At 38.8% G+C, this 26,915-nt stretch overlaps 1 protein-coding gene across 1 annotated transcript in view; it reads left to right on the top strand.

Annotated features, from left to right (window-relative positions):
- The window catches only part of LOC126333434 (uncharacterized), a 144,512-nt gene that overhangs the window by 63,142 nt on the left and 54,455 nt on the right, over positions 1–26,915 (top strand). The window contains exons 7-8 of the mRNA XM_049996735.1: positions 11,057–11,517; positions 12,350–12,603. Coding sequence (XP_049852692.1) covers positions 11,057–11,517; positions 12,350–12,603 — 715 coding nt within the window. The remainder of the gene's footprint in view (positions 1–11,056; positions 11,518–12,349; positions 12,604–26,915) is intronic.

The raw sequence follows: 26,915 nt of genomic DNA, 5'->3' as shown, positions 1-26,915 counted from the left end.
TACGTTTTGTACGAAAGAAGGTATACCTTTTCGCAACTACATTGACTGATTCTTTGAAATATGCATATAATGCAGACAAAATTTCGTCGTAGCACAGAGTTGCTATGTCGCGTCGGGGAAATAATTTGACTATCATACGGTACGTGGTCACGCTGACCGACGATAATGAAAAAGGCTGCCGCTCGTTACCTTGAATTCTGTAGGCGGCGAGATGGAATCCAAATCGACGTGACCACTCCGTTCAGCTTTCCGGTGCAGCATCAAAAGATCGAAAAGTTGGTGCAACAGCGTGTTGTGGCTGCGTTAGCGGTGGAGCGGCGGCGGCCGCATCATTTTGCATTGCATGTTGACCCTGGATGAGCTGTCCAAGGGCATCCAGTAATGCCTGCGTCTGCTGGTTCTGTAAGCAATAAAATTCGGACAGTACATCTGGAGATTGTGGCGAAGCCATGACACAAGTAAATCAGGGCAGTTCAGAGAAGAACGCGGTTTTGCCTCGTCGCCAATGTTATGGTTGGCAGGAGAGCCAACACCGTATTGCTAAAGGAAACCGAAATGCATGCGTTTTAACTCACGCAGGCTGGCGTGAGATCTGGAACATGAAAAGGGAATTAGAATTGAGAAAAACGGACGTAGCTGGTGGAATACTTAACTTTAATCCATTAATGGAGAACGTTGCTCTTTATGGTACATGATTCACAATATCAATAGTATGGAGACTGGCACCTTACTAGGTCGTAGCAAATAACGTAGCTGAAGGCTATGCTAACTATCGTCTCGGCATATGAGAGTGTAGAAGTCAGTGAACCATCGCTAGCAAAGTCGGCTGTACAACTGGGGTCGGGTACTAGGAAGTCTCTCTAGACCTGCCGTGTGGCGGTGCTCGGTCTGTAATCACTGATAGTGACGACACGTGGCTCCGGCGTATACTACCGGACTGCGGCCGATTTAAAGGCTACCACCTAGCAAGTGTGGTGTCTGGCGGTGACACCACAGTAACCTTCAGCTCTGTGGTAATTTTAAGTGTCTACAACTTCTGTCTCTTATTGATACCTATCCCTTGTCCCATCTTGCTTAACTCCTAGCTTGGATTTCTGGTGTTTAGTATTTTTCCAAAGGAGACTTATGAGAAGCCTACTTAGAAACTGCCTCTGGATGATAATTCCAAATGTGTCCTCATAATGAGTACTCCCTTTGGATTATATTAATACCAGTGCCTGCCATTCAGCATGGCTGGTGCCTCTGCCATTTTCCAATGATATTTGGAGTGACTCACAGCCTCCGTGCAAGGTTATATTAACTCTTAACGTCCGAGGAGCAATATGACAGACCACTAGCATTTATTGTTACTGTTTTGCTAATGCATAGGGATGGGGTAGGAGATTACACCATTATCTAGTTGTTCTTTCCTGAAGCTTCAGTAATTTTGTTTGTCAGTAGCGACTTTAATGTGACATAAATCTATACTATTACTGCGTCCTTCATGCTAGCGGTCTCTGAGACTGCACCTGGGACTTTGCGTTACGGATTCAGTAGCCAAGTCTTCATCTGCTGACCGAGCGAGGTGGTGCAGTGGTTAGCACACTGGACTCGCATTTGGGAGGACGACGCTTCAATCCCGTCTCCAGCCATCCTGATTTAGGTTTTCTGTGATTTCCCTAAATCGTTTCAGGCAAATGCCGGGATGGTTCCTTTGAAAGGGCACGGCCGATTTCCTTTCACATCCTTCCCTTACCCGAGCTTGCGCTCCGTCTCTAATGACCTCGCTGTCGACGGGACGTTAAACAGTAACCACCACCACCACCACCTCTTCATCTGCTGTTCATGTTATGGACCCTGACTTTGAGGATACTGTTTTAAAATGTTTTCAGGACAGTTTAGAAAGTGATGTAGGACTAGACAGTGACAATGAAATTGAGAGTGGACATAAATCAGAATAGGAACAGTGTGAAAGTGAAGACAAATTTCTTTTCCACTTGTGAAATCCTTGAATGAAACAAGTGTTCAAAGTGATCAAGACGGAATTGTAGCGACTGAATCTTTAGCTAAAGGTTCTACTAGAAATATATTTAGTCAAAATACAAATCGCTGGTCGTCGAAGCCTTTTCCAATGATGGCTAATGGCATTATTTTTCCATATGTTGGACATTGGTGTAGTGAATGTGTTTGTCCTTCACAGTTCATACAAAGTTCTGGTGAGCTGGTTTAATTTTTTGACGCAGCTTGCAAACTTGTTTGTAGCACTACAGGTAAAAAGTGAGTCAACTGTCACATAGCCCATGAACTTCACCGTGTTTTGGGTGTAGCAGAACTAAGAATAGAAGTCATTGTAGAATGATTGGAAAAATGCAGAACATGATCCACCTGTGACCCAAAAAAGAAGAGAAAGACATATTTGTCATTGTTGCAAGAATCCAGTCTAATTAGATTTCTCTACAAAAATTTCCAAGTGCAAAGAAAAACTCTGAGGAGAAAACTAAAAATTTGAAAATTACTTGTGTAATTTTCATTTTTTGAATGTTTTCTCGGAGTTTTTTTTATGTTTTCATTATTGCATGTATAATAAACAATAAAAATATAGCAAAATGTAAAAGAGTGCAGGGCATTTGAGTTTCCATAGCATTAACTTTATCATGTATAATTGTGTTCATTTTGTACAATGTTTTGTTTGAATGTGTTTTTTCCATAAAAATAAACTTTAAAATTTATTTGAATACATTTTTTATGTAGTATTAATGTCACCTTTTTTCAGCTTGAGAGAGAGTGTGGAGAGAGAACAAAAAATGATCTGGGAAGCTAAGGGTTAACTGCGTGGACAATATTGGGACCTCGGGTTCTCAACAGGTGAAAGTTTGCAGGACCTTTTTGCCTTGTTCATGGTGCTCCAGGCTGCTGGTTCGAAATGTAACTTGGACAAATCACATTTTTTTGCCCATCTATCGTTTATCTTGGTTTTGAAGTCTGAGGTGCTGGTGTCAAGTCTTCATGCTTTCTTGTCAATGTCAATGTCATTACAGCTTCACCACATTCTACCAATCTCAAAGAGTTGCAAGCCTTTCTCTGAAAAATTCCATACTATCATAAATATCTTTCTGGTGCAGCCACATTGGCACAGCCACTTCATGCTCTCTTACTTAAAGGTGTTAGTTTTCACTGGCCACACACTTGTAAATGTGCTTTTGCCCAATTAAGGGAAAAAAACTTGGCACATTGCTTTGTTACCTTCCAACTAGGCCAACATTTTATTTGGCCACAGACACTTGCTAGTATGGCCTTGGGTCTCTCGTGCACAAATATGCAGACAGTTCTGAATGCCCAATTGCGTACACTTCCAAAAATCTGAATCAGTTACAATAGTGCTACTTGCAGATAGAAAAATCAGCCCTTGCTATTGTGTTCATGCTCAAAAAATTGCATGTATCCCTGTATGGTTCTAAGTTTTGTTCAATTTTGATTATAAACCTCTGGTTTCTCTTTCAGTTCTTTGGCATTTTAACGGACAAAACAGCCTATTGCCTGCAGTGCTGGGCTCTGTTTTTGTCCCACTATAACTATAAGATTAATTTCTGACGCACAGCACAACATGCTAATGTGGATGCTCTTTCTCAGTTACCGATTGGCCATTATACAGAATTTGAACAGGATGAAGTGTTGCGATTCCATTTAGACGTCAAAGCCCAAAACACTCTGGATGATTTTGCTATTACTAGATCTCAGATTTCAGCGGCTGTTGTGCTTGATTCTGTTTTTCGTCAGGTTGTTTAATTCGTCTGACATAGCTGGCCGATAAACCACCAGGCAGATCATTGGCTCCTTTGCGTAGTTATTATGCTCTCCACCACTGCCTCCCAGTTCTTGATGGTGTTGGCTACTGAAGAGTCGGCACCCAGGATTTTGAACCCACCTGTCTTTGGCAGGACATCGTGCACCTTCTCCATCAGAATCATTGGGGTGTTTCTCACACAAATTACTATCCTGCCACTGTGTTTTGGCCAGATATTGACAATGAGATCATGCATGTTGTGACAGTCTGCTCGCAGTGTGCCACCCATCAAGTGGCACCACAGGCCTCTCTTTTCCCATGCCCACACACCAGCACCCCTGGGAGTGCATTCATGCTGATTTTACATGTCTCTTCCTTAACTCCTTTCAACTTATTGTAGCTGATGCTTTCTCAAAATTTCCTCATGTGGTTTGTTGCTCTTCCATGTCCTCAGCAGCTATGGCCACAGTTCCCGCAAATATTTTTTCCCTAAAATAATCGCCATATCTCCTTGTGACAGACAATGACTCGCAGTTTGTGTCTCTAGGTATTTGTACAGAGAGTGGTATCTGGCATTTTACGGCCCCTCTCTTTCATCCCTAGCCCAATGGAAAAGTTGAAAAAACAGATGAAAAAATATATCACTTAATCTTCTACCGAGGAAGCTCTCAATAGGTTCTTGAGTTTATATAGATTCATTCCAGTTGGCAATAGTAGCCCAGAGGAGCTGCTTCATGGCCACCATCCCATATGTTGTTTTATATGCTCACAACGGTTCCATCTGTGCTCTGCTGCCTGGGTCCATGGGTTTGGCTGGTGCTCTAAGTCGATACTGATGGTTGTCAGTCACTGCCGAGGCCATTGACTTTGCATCATGTGTACCTCTGATGGCTTGGTCTCATGACACTATGACCAGCTCTGTCCATGCATGATCAGGTGCATGATGGAAAGGGTAGGTTGGTACTCACCGTAAAGATGCCACATTGAATTGCAGATAGGCATAATGAAAAGACTGGTACACATTAAGCATTTGGAAAAACCCTTCATCACAAAAGAAAAACACACACCCATTACACATCAAGCACTCCTCACACACATCTGACCACTATCTATCGTTGCTCAGACCAGACTGAGCCTGAGCAGAGATAGCAGTCATGTATATGTAATGTGAGCTTGATGTGTGAACGCATAGGTGTTTTTCTTTTGTGATGAAAGGTTTGGCCAAAAGGTTGATGTGTAACAGTGTTTTCGTTGTGCCTGTCTGCACCCAGTGTTTCATCTTTACATTGAGTAGTAATCTGTCCATTCCGTAATTGTAAATACTAAGTTAAGGCGATCTTTGTCATTACTGTAGGAAGCAAAAATGAGTGACTAGCATATTCTATCATTCTGAACAGAAACCTTCTGTTCACTCGTTTTTACTCCCTGCAGCGATGACAAAGAGTGCTATAACTTGCTGTTTGTTGAACTTCTGTTCATCACCAGGCTCATTATTTCTGAGTCTGTAGAAGTTGAAACTCTTCGGCTGCTAGTATTCTGCGTTTTGTTGTTATGAACCTCATAGATATATCAACAACAATAGTGCATGTAGTAACATATGAGGTGTGTTGAAAAAGTATTGAAACTTCTTCTTTCCTGCAAGATTCAACAGGCATTCAGAGCAATGCCATGAGCAACACAAAGGTACAATGGCTTCAAAGATGACTGCACATCAAGTGGACCCTTAACAAGCCAAAATGATCATGTCATTGAGCAAGTGTGGACTTTACTCATGGATGATCATTGTTTCACAGTGTAAGAACTTGCAAATGAGGTTGGAGGAAGCATTGGGTAGATACATTCAATTGTGATCAATGATTTGTGCATGAGCAAATTGTCCACAAAATTCATACTGTAACTGCTGGCAAGGGAGTAGAAGCAATACTGCCTGGAAATGGCACATGATATGCTGACAGTGCAAACAGTAACCCCAGGTTTCTGAACATTGTGATCACAGGCAGTCAGCTGTGGGTTTATGGGTATGATCCAGAAACCAAGACGCAGTCATCACAGTGGAAATATCCAATTTCCTTATCACGTTAACTATTTTCTTCGACTCACAGGGGGGGTGGTCCATCGTGATTACACACCCCAAAGCCAAACCATCGCAAAGGAATACTACCAGAGATTTTTCATCACCTTTGTGATGCTGTGCGGTGCAAATTGCCAGATCTGTTGTTAGCAACAACTTAGCAGCTCCACCATGATAATGCACTTTCCCATTCTGTATATGTGATTTACACTCTCCTCGCTAAACACAGTGTATGCGTCACTAGTCAGACTCCGTACCACCATGATGTAGCTGTATGACTTTTGGGTGGTTCATCAAGCTGAAAATGCCTTTGAAAGTAACATGATTTGAGTCAAGAGAAGACAACATGTAGAATGTGATGACCTGGTCTCTCATATGTTTACTTGTTAGCATTGAAGATGAATTTAAATATTTGTCATACAGTGAGCTGTGATATACTTACAACATTTTAATACTAGTATGGTTTGCTTCTTATTTCCACCCATTTTATTATGAATTTTGGTCCAAAAATTTTCCATGTAATACATTGTGTACTTTTTCCATTCAAAATGTTTCTAATGCATACTGACATTCAGATGTTATAATTTACCATGTACTGCAAATTTCTTTTACTCCTTAACTTCATCACTTTATTTTACCATGGATTCTGCTGCTTTTTTGAATGAAATTGAAAGAAGCTTGCTAGATCACCTGTGAAAATGAATTTTTATCTACTTCTGCCTCTTATGATTACTGTATTCATTTTAAATGTGGATTGTTGCTTGTTTGTGTTATTTACTTTCATTTTTATTTGAAAGGGTTTGCATTTTCTCCTATGCACTGAAGGATTTTACATTTTCCAACATATAGATCATGTGTGTTCCATACTTTAGAATAATTATTCACAGTCACTAGAATTACAGACTTCCTTGTTGATGACAAACCTGAATTATATTATTACTGAAATTTGTTGCATTTCCCAAACATTCTGCATAATTCTGGTGATACCCTATTTGGTATTTGGACCTGTTGATTTTATGATTCCTCCTATAATTCCACGTGCACTTTTTTGAGAATTAGGATATGAAGTTGTGTTTGTTGATTCTGAACATCAGTTCGTGAGTGTTAAATGTCATTTGTCTATTACCTTTGATAAAACAGAGGCCCAATGGATGGTATCTTGAAAGTTTTGTTTTGTAGAGAAATTTCAGTTTTCTTGTTCCCTCTTTCCCTCCCTCCCTGCCCTGAGTGTATGTGCAAATGGGTGTGTTTGCTCAGTATCATTCCACCAAAAGTGTTTCCTAAGTTGGGAATAGTTCTCTTGAAGATAATTTTATTTTCCTTGTTTAATTTCTCATCATTTGTTTTCATCTTAACTCTACTGTAAAGGAGTGCTGTATTTTGGTAGTATCAGATTTCACTATTGGTGATTTATTTGTAATGAACATATTCTTTGCATCATGAACTACTTTGCTATCAGAATCCTTGTTTGTGCCCTTTCTGTTAAATGTTCATAATTTCTGTGTAGTTTGTGTAATGGCAAACCATGTTATTGTGAAACTCACCAATGAGTTAACTAGGAAGTCACCAAGTCTTATACTTTCATGGGCACTTTCTCCCTATGCTTCCCGAAGGAAAACTCATCTATAGTGCATATTGCTTTGTTATTTACTGTTACTACATCACCAAATTAGAAGTGAAGCTGTATGCAGCAATGAGAAACCGCTAGCTTAGTGACAAACATATAGAGGTACGGAATTTTCTCTCCCATTCCTGTTTTATTCTTCCTATTTAGATGAAGTTATATATGATATCTGCATGTAGAAGAGTTGAGAAAATCACTAAATATAATACAAACCATGGACGTTGCTGTTGGTGGGGAGGCTTGCGTGCCTCAAGGACACAGATAGCCGTACCGTAGGTGCAACCACAACGGAGGGGTATCTGTTGAGAGGCCAGACAAACGTGTGGTTCCTGAAGAGGGGCAACAGCCTTTTCAGTAGTTGCAGGGGCAACAGTCTGGATGATTGACTGATCTCACCTTGTAACACTAACCAAAACGGCCTTGCTGTACTGGTACTGCGAATGGCTGAAAGCAAGGGAAAACTACAGCCATAATTTTTCCCAAGGGCATGCAGCTTTACTGTATGATTAAATGATGATGGCGTCCTCTTGGGTAAAATATTCCAGAGGTAAAATAGTCCCCCATTCGGATCTCCGGGCGGGGACTACTCAGGACGATGTCGTTATCAGGAGAAAGAAAACTGGTGTTCTACGGATCGGAGCATGGAATGTCAGATCTCTTAATAGGGCAGGTAGGTTAGAAAGTTTAAAAAGGGAAATGGATAGGTTAAAGTTAGATATAGTGGGAATTAGTGAAGTTTGGTGGCAGGAGGAACAAGACTTTTGGTCAGGTGAATACAGGGTTATAAATACAAAATCAAATAGGAGTATTGCAGGAGTAGGTTTAATAATGAATAAAAAAAATAGGAGTGCGGGTAAGCTACTACAAACAGCACAGTCAAGGCATTATTGTGGCCAAGATAGACACGAAGCCCATGCCTACTACTGTAGTACAAGTTTATATGCCAACTAGCTCTGCAGATGATGAAGAAATTGATGAAATATATGATGAGATAAAAGAATTATTCAGGTAGTGAAGGGAGATGAAAATTTAATAGTCATGGGTGACTGGAATTCGACAGTACGAAAAGGAAGAGAAGGAAACGTAGTAGGTGAATCTGGATTGGGGCTAAGAAATGAAGAGGAAGTCGCCTGGTAGAATTTTGCCCAGAGCATAACTTAATCATAGCTAACACTTGGTTCAAGAATCATTAAAGAAGGTTGTATACATGGAAGAACCCTGGAGATACTAAAAGGTATCAGATAGATTATATAATCGTAAGACAGAGATTTAAGACCCAGGTTTTAAATTATAGGACATTTCCAGGTGCAGATGTGGACTCTGACCACAATCTATTGGTTAAAACTGAAGAAACTGCAAAAAGTTGGGAATTTAAGGAGATGGGACCTGGATAAACTGAAAGAACCAGAGGTTGTACAGAGTTTCAGGGAGGGCATAAGCGAACAATTGACAGGAATGGGGGAAACAAATACAGTAGAAGAAGAATGGCTAGCTTTGTGGGATGAAATAGTGAAGGCAGCAGAGGATCAAGTAGGTAAAAAGACAAGGGCTAGTAGAAATCCTTGGGTAACAGAAGAGATACTGAATGTAATTGATGAAAGGAGAAAATACAAAAATGCAGTAAGTGAAGTAGGCAAAAAGGAGTACAAACATCTCAAAAATGAGATCGACAGGAAGTGTAAAATGCTAAGCAGGGATGGCTAGAGGACAAATGTAAGGATGTAGAGGCTTATCTCATGTGGGGTAAGATAGATACTGCCTACAGGAAAATTAAAGAGACCTTTGGAGAAAAGAGAACCATTTGCATGAATATCAAGATCTCAGATGGAAACCCAGTTCTAATCAAAGAAGGGAAAGCAGAAAGGTGGAAGGAGTATATAGAGGGTCTATACAGGGGCGATGTTCTTGAGGAGAAATTCATGGAAATGGAAGAGGGTGTAGATGAAGATGAAATGGGAGATATGATACTGCATAAAGAGTTTGACAGAGCACTGAAAGACCTGAGTCGAAACATTGCCCGGTAGTAGACAACATTCCATTAGAACTACTGACGGCCTTGGGAGAGCCAGTCCTGACAAAACTCTACCATCTGATGAGCAAGATGTATGAGACAGGCAAAATTCCATCAGACTTCAAGAAGAATATTATAATTCCAATCCCAATGAAAGCAGGTGTTGACAGATGTGAAAATTACCTAACTATCAGTTTAATAAGTCACAGCTGCAAAATACTAACATGAATTCTTTACGGATGAATGGAAAAACTGGTAGAATCCGACCTCGGGGAAGGTTAGTTTGGTTTCTGTAGAAATACAGGAACACGTGAGGCAATACTGACCCTACGACTTATCTTAGACAGAAGATTAAGGGAGGGCAAACCTACGTATCTAGCATTTGTAGACTTAGAGAAAGCTTTTGACAATGTTGACTGGAATACTCTCTTTCAAATTCTGAAGGTGGCAGGGGTAAAATACAGGGAGCGAAAGAATTTGTACAGAAACCAGCTGGCAGTTATAAGAGTCGAGGGACATGAAAGGGGAGCAGCGGTTGGGAAGGGAGTGAGACAGGGTTGTACCCTCTCCCCAATGCTATTCAATCTGTGTACTGAGCAAGCAGTAAAGGAAACAAAATAAAAGTTCAGAGTAGGTATTAAAATCCATGGAGAAGAAATAAAAACTTTGAGGTTTGCCGATGACGTTCCAATTCTGTCAGAAACAGCAAAGGACTTGGTAGAGCAGTGAACGGAATGGACAGTGTCTTGAAAGGAGGGTATAAGATGAACATCAGCAAAAGCAAAACGAGGATAATGGAATGTAGTCGAATTAAGTCGCGTGATGCTGAGGGAATTAGATTAGAAAATGAGACACTTAAAGTAGTAAAGGAGTTTTGCTATTTGGGAAGCAAAATAACTGATGATGATCGAAGTAGAGAGGATATAAAATGTAGACTGGCAATGGCAAGGAAAGCGTTTCTGAAGAAGAGAAATTTGTTGACATCAAATATTGATTTAAGTGTTAGTAAGTCGTTTCTGAAAGCATTTGTATGGAGTGTAGCCATGTATGGAAGTGAAATGTGGACAATAAATAGTTTAGACAAGAAGAGAATAGAAGCTTTTGAAATGTGATGCTACAGAAGAATGCTGTAGATTATATGGGTAGATCACATAACTAATTGGGAGATATTGAATAGAATTGGGGAGAAGAGGAGTTTGTGGCACAACTTGACTAGAAGAAGGGATCGGTTGGTAGGACATATTCTGAGGCATCAAGGGATCACCAATTTAGTACTGGAGGGCAGCATGGAGGGTAAACATGGTTGAGGGAGACCAAGAGATGAGTACACTAAGCAGATTCAGAAGGATGTAGGCTGCAGTAGGTACTGGGAGATGAAGAAGCTTCCACAGGATAGAGTAGCATGGAGAGCTGTATCAAACCAGTCTCAGGACTGAAGACCACAACAATAACAACAACAATATGATAAGTCTAATGGAATAATTTTCTCTAACAGACTGACATTTAATGTTAATTTGACTATTGTTGCATGAACTGATCGTACTACCTGATTATATTTTAAATGATTTTTACATTTTTCTTTTCCAGACCATTTATATTGACCTTGCTGTGGGCTGTACTAATAAAAATTCGCAAGTGTTTCGTCAAAGTTAAGAGAAAAGCTGAGCCTGACAGTGATGCTGCAATTCTCTCTTTGAAACTGGCAAGAGATGTACTCTCCAAGATTGATCCTCTTTGCTGTGTTCCAGAAACTGATTCAAGTAGTTTTGCAGAGACAGTGGCAAAAATTGCAGCATTAATAAATGCTTACTGTGAAACTGAGCAAGAAACAGTGCCTGCATTGACAAATGGTTTGATTTACAATGTAGATTTGTGCCATATGTACTTGAAAGTATTACAGAAGTTTCCCTTGCTCAACATGTGTAAAGAAGTCCAGAGCATTGTTTTACTAAGTACCATTGCCATATTGCTTGCCACAGAGAAGATTTATCGCCCTGCTGCTGCAGAAGACAAACTTCTGAAGGAGACTTGTTGTGAGATACTTATTGGTGAGTATAAATGAGATTGCTTGATATATTTATATCAGAAGTTATTGCAATAATTTGAAATTTGAGTTTCTTCAGAGAGCTTACTTTTATTTATAACTCTATACTTACATTGTGTATGGAGATTTGAAAGAAATTAAACAGGTTATTGTCTATCAGCATGGTAATTTGTTAAAGTTTCTGCTAGTAACAACATGGATTAGAAATTTTTTGTCAAAGTAGTAATAATTGTTGTCTTCAGTCAAACAATGGAAAATCCAGAATATAACACACACATGCGGAAACACAGTTCATACACACGACTGCAGTCTCAGGCAACTGGAACCACATAACTGAAACATAATTTTTGTCTTGTATTCTGTTACAGTCTCTAAATAAAATAAAAGGTATCGATCACTTAAGACCACACTTCCATTGGGCCTGAAAAGCAGTTGCGAGAAAACTGACTTTACATCTGCAGTACTGTCAAGTTCTCCCAGTACTTTGTGTCAAATGAAAAATACAATATAGAAAATAGTTAATTACAAAGTGATAAAAAGTCCGACAATTACTTTCCTGCAGAAGACACAAACCTAGGTACTAATGATAGATCCACTTCAAATTTTAAAAGCTTCACATGCTCATCATCACAATTGGGTTCGTTCTAACAACACTGGACTGAACTGGAAGTACAACGGCTCAGATCCCCAACTAGCCATCCAGATTTAAGTTTTGCTTGGTTTCCATAATCATTTAGGCAAATGCTATGATAGTTCCTTCGAACCTGTGTGTGTGTGGGGGGGGGGGGGGGGGGGGGGCTGACAGAGAGACCATTTTTAGGTTTGTCATGTTGCAGGTTTGTTGGAAAATGTGAGCAACATAGGCTGTCATTTGCGACTGAGTCATATTATACTCCGAGTAAATGCACTGAGTTTAGCCCCTCATTGTACTCACCTTCGGCAACAGCTACTATCAAGTTTAGCATTGCAAATGATGAGTGGCTCTATAGAGGAGCAACAGCTCACTGAGAACTTGGATGTCCTGTTGGAGAACAGTGAATGTGGCTCTGCATGGGAAATTGGCACAACAGTGTTGCAAGCACTTTATAAGGTAATAAAAGTTATTGTTTTCTTGCTGAATTTGAATTTTTTAAGCAAACCATTTCTTAAGGAATTTACTTTTTAATTTATATTTAATAACAATACCTAAATATTGGGAACACCACATTTTAGGAAAGTAATACTTATCAAATTTTTAAAAAGTTCAATGGTTTTATTTGTATCAGACATTGCTTTCCACAATTCACAAACCTCTTTTTCTGTTGTGATTATTATTTTTATTGTTATTATGTTTGTTTGTGTGCACAATAGTCAGGTCTGTACTGCAAATAATTTTTAGCGGAGTTACTCATAGGAAATTCTCAGTTATAATATGCAGAGGGATTCAAGAACAACCTGTCATTTTATGAAACTGTTGCTACTGATTAAGTCAAAACAAAGCAGTCTTTTAAAATAAATAATAGACTACTTATTTCTGACTGTTACTGGTGTGATAAATAGGTGATCAATCATATTGTGTGCCATGACCTCTATCTATTTGTATTTTGTTTTTACATACTTCTTCGTAAAAAGCATGTTTGTGATAGGATCTATATTAGCATCAACATATGCATAAAATTGTCAGGATTGCAAATTCGTGACAAGGGAAGTTTCTTCTCGACCTGGGATATAAAGTGTACCCTAGTTTTTAAAATTTCATTATAACAGAGACATTTAAAGGAGTTTGTAATTAGTAATTTGTTATAAATGTAATTAATAGCATTAATTTGCAGCAACAATTTATGCTCATAACAACTGTTAAAATGATGAGCGCCAGTCTCAATACCTGCATTATAATGGTGCACAAAATTTTCCTGCTTTCTTTTAAATGTTCATGTTGTCTGTTGAACAATGAGACGGGCAGCTAGGACCTACCAGCCAGTTCCTTTCTAATTTCTATTGAAGCTTTGTGCACAGATTCCATCATGTAACTCATGGGAAGAAAAATACAGACTATGACTAAGATCTAGCATTCTTTTTGGCTAGGGGATATGACGCCCTCCCTGCCCCCTCCCTTTTCAATTTGACCATGAGGATATTTGCTATTGAAATTCTCATAACATCGTGATCAAACATATCCTCTTACAGAAAAGAAGAGGTACAGTTTCCAACAATTGCAGTAACGTATTTCAAATGAAGGGTAGGTAACGTGAGCGATTCAAATGCGATGGCAGTATAAGATCCTATTAATTAATCTTATACAATCCCAGCCTGTAAGTCAATAGAGGAATAATTGCTGGTGGTATGAAATGAGCATGGCATGTGGACTTTCATCTTTCATTTGGATCTTATGATTAGATTAGATTAATACTTATTCCATAGATCATGAATAAGACACTTCGTAATAATGTGGAACGTGTCAGGTTAATAAAAGATGTCTGTACAAGACATTACATTACACAAAATATTGCATGACACTAATGTTTAAGTTGTTGTTGTTTTTTCCCTTAATTTATATCTAAAAATTCTGCCAATGAGTAGAAGAAGTTGCCATCTAAAAATTCTTTTAATTTATTTTTAAATGTTAGTTGGCTATCTTTCAGGCTTTTGATGCTGTTTGGTAGGTGACCGAACACTTTTGTGGCAGCATAATTTACCCCTTTCTGTGCCAAAGTCAGATTTAACCCTGCATAGTGAAGATCATCCTTTCTCCTGGTGTTATAGCTATGCACGCTGCTATTACTTTTGAACTGGGTTGGATTATTAACAACAAATTTCATAAGTGAATATATATACTGTGAGGATCCATAGATCCTTAAATAGATGTCTGTAAGATGACTGCGGGTGGACTTGAGCAATTATTCTGATTGCACGTTTTTGAGCAATGAATACTTTCCTACTCAACGATGAATTACCCCAGAATATGATGCCACACGAAAGCAGTGAATGAAAGTAGGCACAGTAAGCTAATTTACTGAGATTCTTATCACCAAAATTCGCAATAACCCTAGTAGCATACGTAGCTGAACTCAGACGTCTCAGCAGACCATCAATGTGTTGCTTCCAGTTTAAACTCTCATCAATGGACACACCTAAAAATTTTGAAAATTCTAACTTAGCTAAAGACTTCTGTTCAAAGTCTATATTTATTACTGGAGTTGTGCCATTTACTGTACGGAACTGTATATACTGTAAATAAAACAGAAAGAAACTTCCACATGGGAAAAATATATTAAAAACAAAGATTCCAAGACTTACCAAGCGGGAAAGCGCCGGCAGACAGGCACATGAACAAAACACACAAACACACACACAGAATTACGAGCTTTCGCAACTGGCAGTTGCTTCGTCAGGAAGGAAGGAAGGAGAGGGAAAAATGAAAGGATGTGGGTTTTAAGGGAGAGGGTAAGGAGTCATTCCAATCCCGGGAACAGAAAGACTTCCCTTAGGGGGAAAGAAGGACAGGTGTACACTCGCACACACACACATATCCATCCGCACATACACCATACTCCTGTTGCATATTTAAAGGCTTTGCCTTTAAATATGTCTGCTTGTGTCTGTGTATGTGCAGATGGATATGTGTGTGTATGTGTGTGTGTGTGTGTGTGTGTGTGTGTGTGTGCGAGTGTACACCTGTCCTTTTTTTCCCCTAAGGGAAGTCTTTCCGCTCCCGGGATTGGAATGACTCCTTACCCTCTCCCTTAAAACCCACATCCTTTCATTTTTCCCTCTCCTTCCTTCCTTCCTGACGAAGCAACTGCCAGTTGCGAAAGCTCGTAATTCTGTGCGTGTGTTTGTGTGTTTTGTTCATGTGCCTGTCTGCCGGCGCTTTCCCGCTTGGTAAGTCTTGGAATCTTTGTTTTTAATATACTGTATATACTGTGTTATATCAAAATTTAAAGGGGGTCTGTTTGCTGAGAACCACTTAATAATTTTGTGAAAAACATCATTTACAATTATATCACTTAGTTCTTGTTTTTTGGATGTTATTACTATACTTGTATCATCAGCAAAAAAAACTAACTTTGCATCTTCATCAATATGGAATGGTAAGTCATTAATGTATATCAAGAACAGTAAAGGACCTAAGACCGAACCCTGTGGGACCCCGTACTTGATAGCCCCCCAGTTTGAGAAATCAGCTGTTGTTTTAACATTACATGAACCATATATTTCAACTTTCTGCATTCTTCCAGCGAAATATGAATTAAACCATTTGTGCACTGCCCCACTCAAACCATAATTATTTAGCTTATCTGAAAGAATTCCATGATTTACACAATCTAAGGCCTTTGAGAGATCACAAAAAATACCAATGGGTGATGTCCGGTTATTAAGAGCATTTAATATTTGATCAGTGGAAGTGTATATAGCATTTTCTGTTGAAAAGCCTTTCTGAAAACCAACCTGACATTTTGTTAGTACTTTATTTTTACAAATATGGGAGGTTACTCTTGAATACATTACTTTCTCAAAAACTTTTGATAGAGCTGTCAGAAGAGAGATTGGGCGGTAGTTGTTGACATCCGATGTATCCCTCTTTTTATGCAATGGTATTACAATGGCATATTTCAGTCTTTCGGGGAAAACACCCTGCTCCAAAGAGCTATTACATACGTGGCTGAGAATCCTACTTATCTGTGGGGAACAAGCTTTAAGTACCTTGCTGGAAATGCCATCAATTCCGTAAGAGCTTTTACATTTCAGTGAGTTTATTATTTTACTGATTTCAGAGGGAGAGGTTGGTGGAATTACAGTTGTTTCAAACTGCACAGGTTTGGCCTCTTTTATTAGTAGCCTTGCCTCTTCTAGTGAAGATCTAGATCCTATTTTCTCCACAACATTTAAAAAATGATTATCGAAAATATTTTCAATTTCTGAGTGTTTGTTAGTACACTTGTCATTCAGTTTTATGTCACTAAAGTCTTCCTGTGCTCTTGGTTGCCCTGTTTCCCTTTCAATTATGTTCCAAATTGCTTTAATTTTATTATCAGAGTTGCTGATCTCAGACATGATACACATGCTTCTGGACTTTTTAATAACTTTTCTTAGTACCGCACAATAGTTTTTATAATATTGAACAATTTCGGGGTCAGTACTCCCTCTTGCTGTTAGATACAGTTGTCTTTTATGGTTGCAAGATATTCTTATTCCTTTAGTTAGCCAAGGTTTTTTATATGATTTCTTGGAATTATGTTTAACTATTTTCTTGGGAAAACAATTTTCAAATACCCTTAAAAATGTATTGTGAAATAAGTTATATTTCAAGTGTGCATCAGGTTCCTTATACACTTCATCCCAGTCTAGCTGCTGTAGGCTTTCCCTAAAGTTTGCAATATTGATATTGTTAATTGAACGCACTGCTTTGAAAGTCTGATTTGATATATTGCATGGAGCTATGTCATGTACTGTAACTAGCTGTGCACCATGATCTGACCATTCTCAACGTGATAAGCATTTATGTCCTTAAACTTATCTTGGTCTATAAAAAAGTTATCTATCAGTGTACTGCTGTTCTTTGTTATCTGAGTAGGAATTTTTTCCTATTACACTCTTTCAGGGAATCAACATTGAAATCCCCACAAATGATAATTTGCTTTCCCCTGCCTGATAGATAGCACAACAAAACATCCAAGTTTTCTAGAAATAGCTGGAAATTCCCTGAGGGGGACCTATACACTGTTACAATTACGAAAGTGCCATAATTTAGCTTCAGTTTAGTGGCACATGCTTCCATATGTTGCTCTACACAACATTTTTTAGTTTCTAAATTTTTTACACTGTGGAAGCTTTTGACATATATGGCAAATATGCTAGTTGATAACACCAGCACAGTTGAAAGAGGCCTCGTCCATGAACAGTACAAATGTAAGTAGTTCAGCACGGAAGTACTACACTGGATAACCTATTGATGGGACTGAGCTCAGGTTTCAAAGTCATTTGACCACATTCCTTGCACTCTGGTTGTGGTAGAGTTGTAGTTGCTGCTCCACCACCCTTTACATTTTTATCTTTGGAGTGTGGAATTTCCTATGCAAGTCAACACATGCTTGTTGATGTATCTTTCTTTACACATTCCAACACCAGCTCCTCAGATTTTACTGAGTAAACAATTTTTTTTTTTATTGAGAACGTTGGTCTATTCTCTGTGGCTTGAATGGCCCTCTTTTTTTTATCCACAATGCTCCTCTATGGAACTCCACAATGGAATTGTCACAGGTGATTGTGTGTTGTTTTTGATGTTGCGCCACAAACCTTATTGTGACATGCAGTTGTATGTTATGAGCATCAGAATTTTACTAACGTGTGTGTCTCACCCATAACACATTCAAGAGCCAATACCTCAAATTTTCTTTTGCGCATGTTGGCTTATCTTATCAAAATACCCTGTTTGTGGGATATTTGGAGGTCTGTATAGTTTTGATCCTTTATCTTGTAATTTGTTGTGCAGAGTGCATTCAACTTTTGAGATAATTTGAGATGATTCCTGCAGAGACGGTAGTCATCATTATTTCATTTATTCTAACAATGTATGTTTCTGTGTAACAACATTCTGCAATTTTCATTATTGCATTACAAACATATTGTCAGGTGCATCTTTGTTTTTGTGGTACAGTTGCCTAGCCATCAAATTTTGAACCTGCAGCAGCATCTCCAGAGGGAGCTGACAGACTGAAGATCCATTCTGTTATTGCTGACAGGGTTGCCACATATGGAGGGAAATCCTTGGATTTAAATTTCTTTGTGTCTTCTGCCTTGTTCCTTATTTCCACCTTAGGTTTTGTTTGTAACACCTAATGTGGCAAGTGCTGTAGCTTCAGTTGTCAGCTTACTCTGAAGATGGCTGAAAGATTTATAACTGAAATGTGGGAATAAAGAGAAGAAAAAATTGACTTTATGCAACTAAATATGTGAAATTTAAGAGCATGGCAAGAAATTGATTTTCTTGTTTTAAGGGGGATTCTTTTGACATTAGTGATTTCCCACATTCAGGACAGGGTGTATAAGACCCGGGAGATCCCAGAAAACTGGGAAAAACCTGGGAATTTTTTAGAATTCTGGGAATTTCTTGTTGTTTTAGTTTTCAGTTAAATATTTGTAATTTTGACTGGTAAGAACCGGTACTCTAACAAAGGATTTTACTGTATCCCGCAACTGTAGAATAATACTGCAGCATTAAAACATGAACAAGAGGAAAAAAATGAAAATGAAACTTTAATTGCGAATGAAATGTGCCATATAAAATAAAAGTGCATGTACAAGCGTCTGCCAATAGCAAAATGTGTCAAAAGCTTTAGGAAGACTATGCAATGCTTCATAACAACAAATTGCCTCCGATGAGCGTGATGTCACAACTGTTTGCATTAGATTCATTTAAGCAGTTACAAGCGGGCTCATGCACATGCACAGTTGAGTTGTGTATGAGTAATACCTTCTCCCACTTCTGGCTACAGAAATGTGGCTGTTGGCTGTGTAAGCAGCAGTAGCAGCAACCAGCCACATGGGGTACCCGGAAAAATTTTACTGGCGCACCAAAGCTGCCAGATTCACACGTGTGTAGCAGGCCTGGATCTACTGGGGAGGGGGGCCTTTATTCATTTGGTTTTAAAACTCACTCCAACTGATTTTTGGACATTTTTGAACACATTCAAAGTTGATTTCTTAATGAATTATAAATTGATTTTTGAATGTGTGCATAATGTACATGATGTCTCTGCCAGAGGAACCCTCTTTGCATCTAGAAATGAACTTTCCAGCAGACAAAACGGGACAGGGCTATGCGAGCTGAGCAGAATAAAGCCGAACCGGTGAATGCCAACTGCTTCTTGTTTATGTGGTTGATTCGGTTTGCAGATGTTCAGTGTTGTCATAATTACTAGTGAAATCCATAATTCCAGACTACCAGAGTGGAAATAAGTGACTAACACGAGTAACAGGTAAGAAAGATTATGTATTATCTTCTTGGTGTACCCAAGAAAGTGAAATTCTGATGAAAATTTTTGGCCAGATCACTACATTAGACAGGGCTAGTTGTAGTCCCCGGCTAGCAGCCACTTAAGTTCCATTGTGGGAGTAGTGCAGAAAACGCATTGTACGAACACATAATAACGCTTAACCGGAGAATAATCGCTGGATAACTAAACTGGTGATTGTGAGGGTTAGTAAAGTTGACCGGAGAATGAGTTTTGACAGTGGTAGGAATAGTTACAGAATTAGTGATAAGATTGTTTGTTAGAATGAGGAAGGAGAAGAAACGGGGACATCACACAAATTATGAAAGAATATGACGATTCCAAATTTACACAAACATTTCATTCTACTACTTTTCGGTCTCGTGCATGAGAAATTGGAGGGTATGAATGAAATGTGAAACTGTTTCCTAACATAAAGCTTTTTGATTGTAGTAGGCCAAATAAGTATTTTGTATTGGTACTTTGTGAATTATATTGTCGTACTATAAAAATAATCATTACTGCCAAAACAGTCACGCTTGTTTGGTGTGTTACAATTGCTGTAATATTAGAAAGGCCTATTTTGTTTTATCCAGCACACTGTGGCGAAATAGAAGTATTTGGATCAAGAAACCACACCAGTCTTGGGTACTGTTCGTATTAACAGCTTTTTCATTATTAGATGACAACATTTCTACTTTTCATGTAGCAAAACGCTTGATCAACTTTGATGAGGTAATAGTTCTTTTGCAGAAAGGGAAGCACACAATGTAAAGCTACAGCAAGATTAGAGAGAAAAATCACTAGGACCTAAAGATTGAAGAAATGTGTACTGTCTTACCTGTCTCTTGTCTTTACTGGTTGTGGGTATCCTATATTTGATTTTATGTCACACAGAAGAGCAAGTTATTAGCTAATAGGCAATAAAGAGTCTAGATTTTCTGAAGAGTTCTTGTTCTCCTGGTTACAAATAATCCCTTCCAGTATTAATTGCGATTTTTATATTTTATTTTTATTTTTTAGAGGGGCAGGATGTCAAACCAGCCAACTGGGAGCAGGAGAGGCACTACTGGACATTTTAATTTCCACTGTCCTGAAATAGTTTGATGGTATCCATTGCAAAATATACACGTTTGAGTTCGACATAGCGAAATACAGTGATGTGCGGTAGAAGAATGTTGTTTGAAGAGGTGTAGCACTGCACTTTGGCCACTGAAGACCAAATAACTTGTCTTACATTTCCTTGAAGATATATGTTTTATGTATCATACTCTACATAAAGATGTGCACTACAAGATGAACAACTGTTTGAAAAGTTTTTTTTTTTTTTTTTTTTTTTTTTTTTTTTTTTTTTTTTTTTTTTTTTTTTTTTTTTTTTGACGTCCTGGTGCGCAGAGCAGTCTGAGTTACAGTGGTGTGTGTGTGTGTGTGTGTGTGTGTGTGTGTGTGTGTGTGTGTGTGTGGGGCGGGGGGTGGGGGGGTTAGTCTCCCCGCGGCCCGTGTTTACATTTAGTGATTTTTCTGTTTCCTATTCGTTTACTGCTCTCACGTCAAATGAAAACAAGACTGATTGCTGTGGCTGGTAGCTATCAAATGAATTAAAATACATTCACACAGTTACGGAAGGCTAAAATATGTTACTAGTTTCAGATTTTATTTTATTTCCAACTTTCTGACAGTCAAGCATTAATCGCCTCGCGGAACAATAAACTTATTTTTGTCGGTTTGCTAAAGAAATTTGGCCTTTATTAAGCTTTCCTGCTGAGGCAGTAAATTTATTTGAAACAAAGTGTTTAATTCCACACCATTGGCTAGTTTCAACTGTTTGCTGCATTTCAAGTGCACGTTTTCATCTTCTAGCACATATTGCATTATGCCATGATAAAGAACCATACAGTACTCGTACTCCAGGAAATGTACGTCCCGAAAACCATACCGTAAAGCTTAATATCAGGTCGACGCCTACGTCATTGGATATCTGAACATACAAATGTGTGTTTTAAGGCGAACTATGCATTTTAGTATGTTTCACGAAATTCCGATGCTCTTGGAGTATCCTCTAAGGTCTTGTTTCTTTTATGACATATTGTAAGTAAGATCTTTTAATTTTTTGCACGTATGAACATACGGGCTTCCTACGTCACCATAGCTGTGCAAGCACGGTGACGCCTCGTATCTGGCACTCTCTGACAACTGCTGAAATGAGTCTATTTCTAACAGGTCGCAGGAAAATATTGCGAATTGTGGTTTTAAAAGTGTTTTTTTCAAAGTAAATTTCCTTTTACCCTAGATGAACTGTGTGCGAGGAAGTATGGTAAATTTCTTAAATCACAGAGTGTTTGCTCTCATTTAAAAATCAACTCTTTGATGATGAGCCATTTAGAAGAATTTCAAGCATATAATATCAGAGATTTATGTCGGTATTAAAAATTTTACTGAAGTCTGTGTGTGATGCATGTTAAAGTGCAACATGCACTAAACAGATCAACATTGTATGTGAAAGCTTAGCTTCCCCTGTAGCTTATTAATCTTCGAGACAAATATTATATGCAAAGGCTTTGCTTTCTTTGTAGCAGCACTATGTAAACTAACTTAAACCATTAACTTTTCCTGTTGGTGGAATGCCCCCCTCCCCCGAGTTTCATTTTGTAAAGTGCTGAGGAATTCTATGCCACTGTATAAAACCATATCCATTCAAAGGTGTGATAAGTTTTACAGTTCCGAGGGAAAGTATACTGTCAATTAACATTGAAAAAGTGTATTTTCACCTGGGAGAAAATGTATTTTTAGCCGGGAAATTTGGGGAAAATCCGGGAATGTTTTTTTCCTTGTCCGCACATACACCCTGCAGGAAGATTTTCAGGGTTTGATGAAGATAGTTTAAACACATTAATCCGCAATGATCCACATCAGTGTATTCAAGAACTGGCAAAAGTGATGAATTGTGATCATTCCACCATCGTGCGACATTTGCACGGGGAAGGTTCAAAAATTGGGTGAATGGGTGCCGCATACTCTAAGCCAAAATCACAAAATCAGTGGGTGGCCATATGTGCATCTATGCATGCTCGTGTCATCATTGGCTTGTTAACGACACTGACTATTCCCATCATGTATTGTTACTGCCAGTGAGGACTGGTGTCTCTGTGGTAACATAAGGTAAAGAAATGAATAGTTGACCCACAAACAATGCAGCAACACCCCATACAAAGACCTACGTGCATCCATAAAAGAATGTTATGCACCTGATAGGACAGCAATGGTGAGGTGTCCTACAAGTCTACAAATTGCTTCCCCAAGGTGATGACAACTGAGATTTCTTGCAGAAACAATCCAACAACAATGAGCCTGAAGACTGCATAAAGTGATGCTACTACTTGATAACGCCCGTCCGTATTCTTCTAGACTGGCAAAAACACGGTACAGGAGTTGGTCTGGGAAGCCATTCCACTTCCACCTTATCATGCTCCCTCGGATTTTAACCTTTTCCACTCTCTGTCGAACAATTTTCTAGGAACTTCCTTTCCAGGTGAAAATGAACTCTGAACATTGTTCAACGAGTTCTTTGCCTTAAAACTATGTGATTTCTACACTCACAGAATCAAAAAGTTATCCCAGCATTGCCAGACTGTTGTAAATGGTGAGGACGAGTATATTATTGATGACTAAAGTCTCTGTTGTGATTATTAAACTTATGGAAAAATGCTATGAACTTATGCACCAATTACTTTACGTGAGTGAAATAAAGGGTTAGCTGTAATCATTTTGAATATTAGTTTGAAAATCACAGTGCTTTACTAGGCATGGTCCTGATGGAGGAGGCAAGCCATTGCCATCTGCCAGCCTTCAAACTAACTGAACCAGCCAGTTATAAGGGGCTTAAAAGTTTAATGTGGACTCCAAACCTCAGTACTTTTTACATCAACAGACATTTCCAGAGTTGAAAGAAGTGACAAGTGACAGATAAAAACCATAGGTCTGACCTAGGATTGAATCTAAGACCTTTGGATAAGTAGTCTTATACTTTACCACTGAACCACAACTACAAACATTTTACTTCTATTAAATTTGCAACCTCCTCAGATATTTTGTGTGCCTTAGCTCCACAAAAATTTGAATGATTACCTGTACTGCTGCTGCTTCAAAAACGGACAATGGACAATTTCTATTGTTAACTGGGAATTAACATTGATTTTACTGCTTGCATATTTTTTGTGACTCTCACTCCCTTAAGTTGATTTCTGTAGAGTTGTGTTAGTACTTCATAGATTGTAAACACTTATTTTATTTTTTTGGATGGTCTTTCATACTAAAATTTACTCATTAGTTGTATTGCCATGTTTTCCAATTTTATTGGCGAACACTGAGCCCATTAATGCAGAATTTTTGTATAGAAAATATTTATTTATGTGTTTTGTCTCCATACCTTTGGATGTCATATCTGTGACTCTTTCCACAAGGATATTAGTAATTTTCTTGATCTGCCTGCTGCTCGAATCTCTTTACCTATTATCTGTTATTTAGGAGATGATTGGGCACTACTACTGCTACCATTTGTTCATGGAGCATTTTGTTTTGTTGATATATCTGCTACTGCTGATCTGTGACCTCATCCTAAAACAGAGCCTGACTGTCCTACCTGTAACTACATAAATTTACGTAAGAGCGTCATGAGAGCTACACACTATTTCTCTCTCACAAACTGTCAAATTTCGTCTTAGATCCTAACTCGACTAATATCAGTGTCATCCCTGGTTCTGTGTTAACACACTTTGCAACTTTGTTTATTTATAGCTTATCATGCCACCTATGTTGAATATCCTGGTATTGGTCAAACTGTTAGCTACCACCACATGTATTACTACTAAATTTTCTCTTATGATTTTCTTACAGAGAGACCCTAGATATTCTGTTATGTGGTTAAATCCTGCATTTCTACAATTGATGGACTACATATTCCCAAGGATGTTGACCTATTAGCAGTACTTTCTTTTCTCATGACAGCTGAAGGAGATGGTGTTTTTCTTTTTTGCACATAAATAAAACTACCAGGGCAGATGCTTTCTTTTAGCCTTCTAGCCAGCCTATCTGCCCCCTCACCCATCCCCTTTTATTCCTATGCAGCTCTGACCTGGCTTTGTCCAAAACAACTGTCACAGTCTCTTGACTCTAATGACACATTTTTATGTGAGGATGCTGGACTTAGCGTCAAGTAATTTTTACATATTTGTGCACATGGGTGGTTTGGCCCCCCAATACTTTTTTTACTCCTAATTAAGAATTTGAAGAAACTGCCAACAGGTTGACTATGCTCAGAGCCAAAAGAAATTTGTGCAATAGATTTTATCAACTGCATATTGCAGTTCACAAGGTCCCAGGCTGATTGTAAAATGTAAACTTTCACAGCCGGACTTAATGAAGTTAATAAAATATTCTGGGCTACTATGCCGTGGCTTTGTGGATTTCATGTTCAAACCCAACATTTCATTCCCATCTGTGGAGGACATTTTCAAGAGGAACAATCTGAAGAGGAACATCTTCAATATTGTCCAATTCACACCCTGGGTCATGAGTGACTGCAACAACATTCTGTTTACACGTGCTCTGGCACAATGACTTGATAACCACATATGCTTAAATACCTGGGTGCAATTAGCTGCTGTTGGTTGCCATCGTCTGCTGTTGCTATTACCCCATGATGGAAGACTCAGACACATCTTCTTCAGCACCAGGACCCAGATATCATACACTTTTAACACCCTACTCCATCCTAATTGAAATTCGTGCTGTGTTTAACAATCTCTATGGCCCCTCTGTATAGCTTTTCATAGCATCCGCTTGCAGTTGACAGTACTTGAGTTCTATAAAAATGAATGGGGTGGTCTCCTGACTGCAGAACATGATCCACAACAGGTGATCTGTCAGTCTCTCCCCTTCTGCAGTTTCCCTTGCACTCTTCTAGTCAATTTTTGTGCATTCTTTTTGTAGTACCCACGTACACCTCCCCCACAGCTGCATGGAATCCTGTATATTCCCACTTTTTCCAGCAGCTTGCTAGCATCTGTGGCCGATTTTAGGTTATTCCGTTTCTTCTGGTGGGTTTGTAGATTACTGCAACATTCTGTTCTGTCAAGATTGTTCCTATGTGGTCAGCAACATCCTCAATGAAAGGCAGGAAAACTTTCAATTTCACATGTGCTTGTGTGTCACTGTGATTTTTGTGCATTGGTGTTAATGTTCTTTTTACCTCATCAAATGAATAAACATTCTTGAGCTATGCATTGTTGAGGTGTTTTAATTCTGCAACAAGTACTGGCAACCACAAGCAGATACCATGAAAAGCCGTATGGAGAGGCCAAAGACATTTTTAACTGTCTATAAGCTATCTGCGTGATGTTGAGGTACTCCCAATGCCAGCAGAATACCCATGTGTCCCTGATAGAAACATATGAGAGACCAGCTCAGACTTGTTCCCAGTATCCATGATATCAAGCACCAATTACAACAGCTATGGGCCAGCTTGCCTCAGGAGATGTACAACTCCTTTATGACACCCTTCTCAAATAAGTCAACGTATGTATCCAGGCCAGAGAGGCCAGAGGAGTGCAACATCATACTGATATGTGGGCTCATATGCTCAAGTTCTTTATAAATTTGGCTTGATTTTTTTTATGACTGAAATAACGTTTTACGCACTCATAATCCATGAAATTTAAATTTGTTTTCTTCTCCTCCTCTGGGCCCTTCAGTTTCTTCACCAGGCAGTGTGTATTAGTCAACATTACTTAGGTTGGCATTAACTTGATCAACATGATACTGCAAAGTGATAAGGTGTACTATACAGAGACCTGGTTGGCCAAGAGAAACAACTACTAGAGGTTCTTTCTTTATTGCAAGCATAAGGGTGGTGTTCTTTTGGCTGTGGCTATGACATTCCAGACAAGATTTCCATGGCTGAACATGATGCTGCGTATTATCATTCACAAATTTTGTTCGGATGATGTTAAGAAAGTGGTGGTCACTTGTTGCACAAAATGCCACATATACTGATTGAGAGCAATGTTGCACTGATTCTCTTCACTTTCCTCCATAATTTTTGGCATTACAGATAAACTACAGCATGTCATTACATTATGGGAAAGTGAAGGTGCTGTGAACGTTGAGGATGACGATGAGGTTTTGTCATAAAATGACTGTTGCACACTGCACCATTTCTCATACACTTTTGATGCTCTTAACTCATCGTCAAATCTTTATAGTGCAGCCAAAGTCTCCTTGAATTATTTACTGGTATTCATCATCTCATCTAAAGTTGGATCTGATTAATTTACTGACTGCCCAAATGAAATGGGTAGAAGCTAGATGACCAACCACATTCATAATGAAAGGTTTGTCATAAAACCCCACACACTTTGCACGTAGAAAACTG

This window comes from Schistocerca gregaria, chromosome 2, assembly GCF_023897955.1.
Source record: "Schistocerca gregaria isolate iqSchGreg1 chromosome 2, iqSchGreg1.2, whole genome shotgun sequence".
In the NCBI taxonomy this organism is placed as follows: Eukaryota; Metazoa; Arthropoda; class Insecta; order Orthoptera; family Acrididae; genus Schistocerca; species Schistocerca gregaria.
The sequence above is the reverse complement of the archived record's forward strand: the minus strand, read 5'-3'. Positions and strand labels throughout refer to the sequence as shown.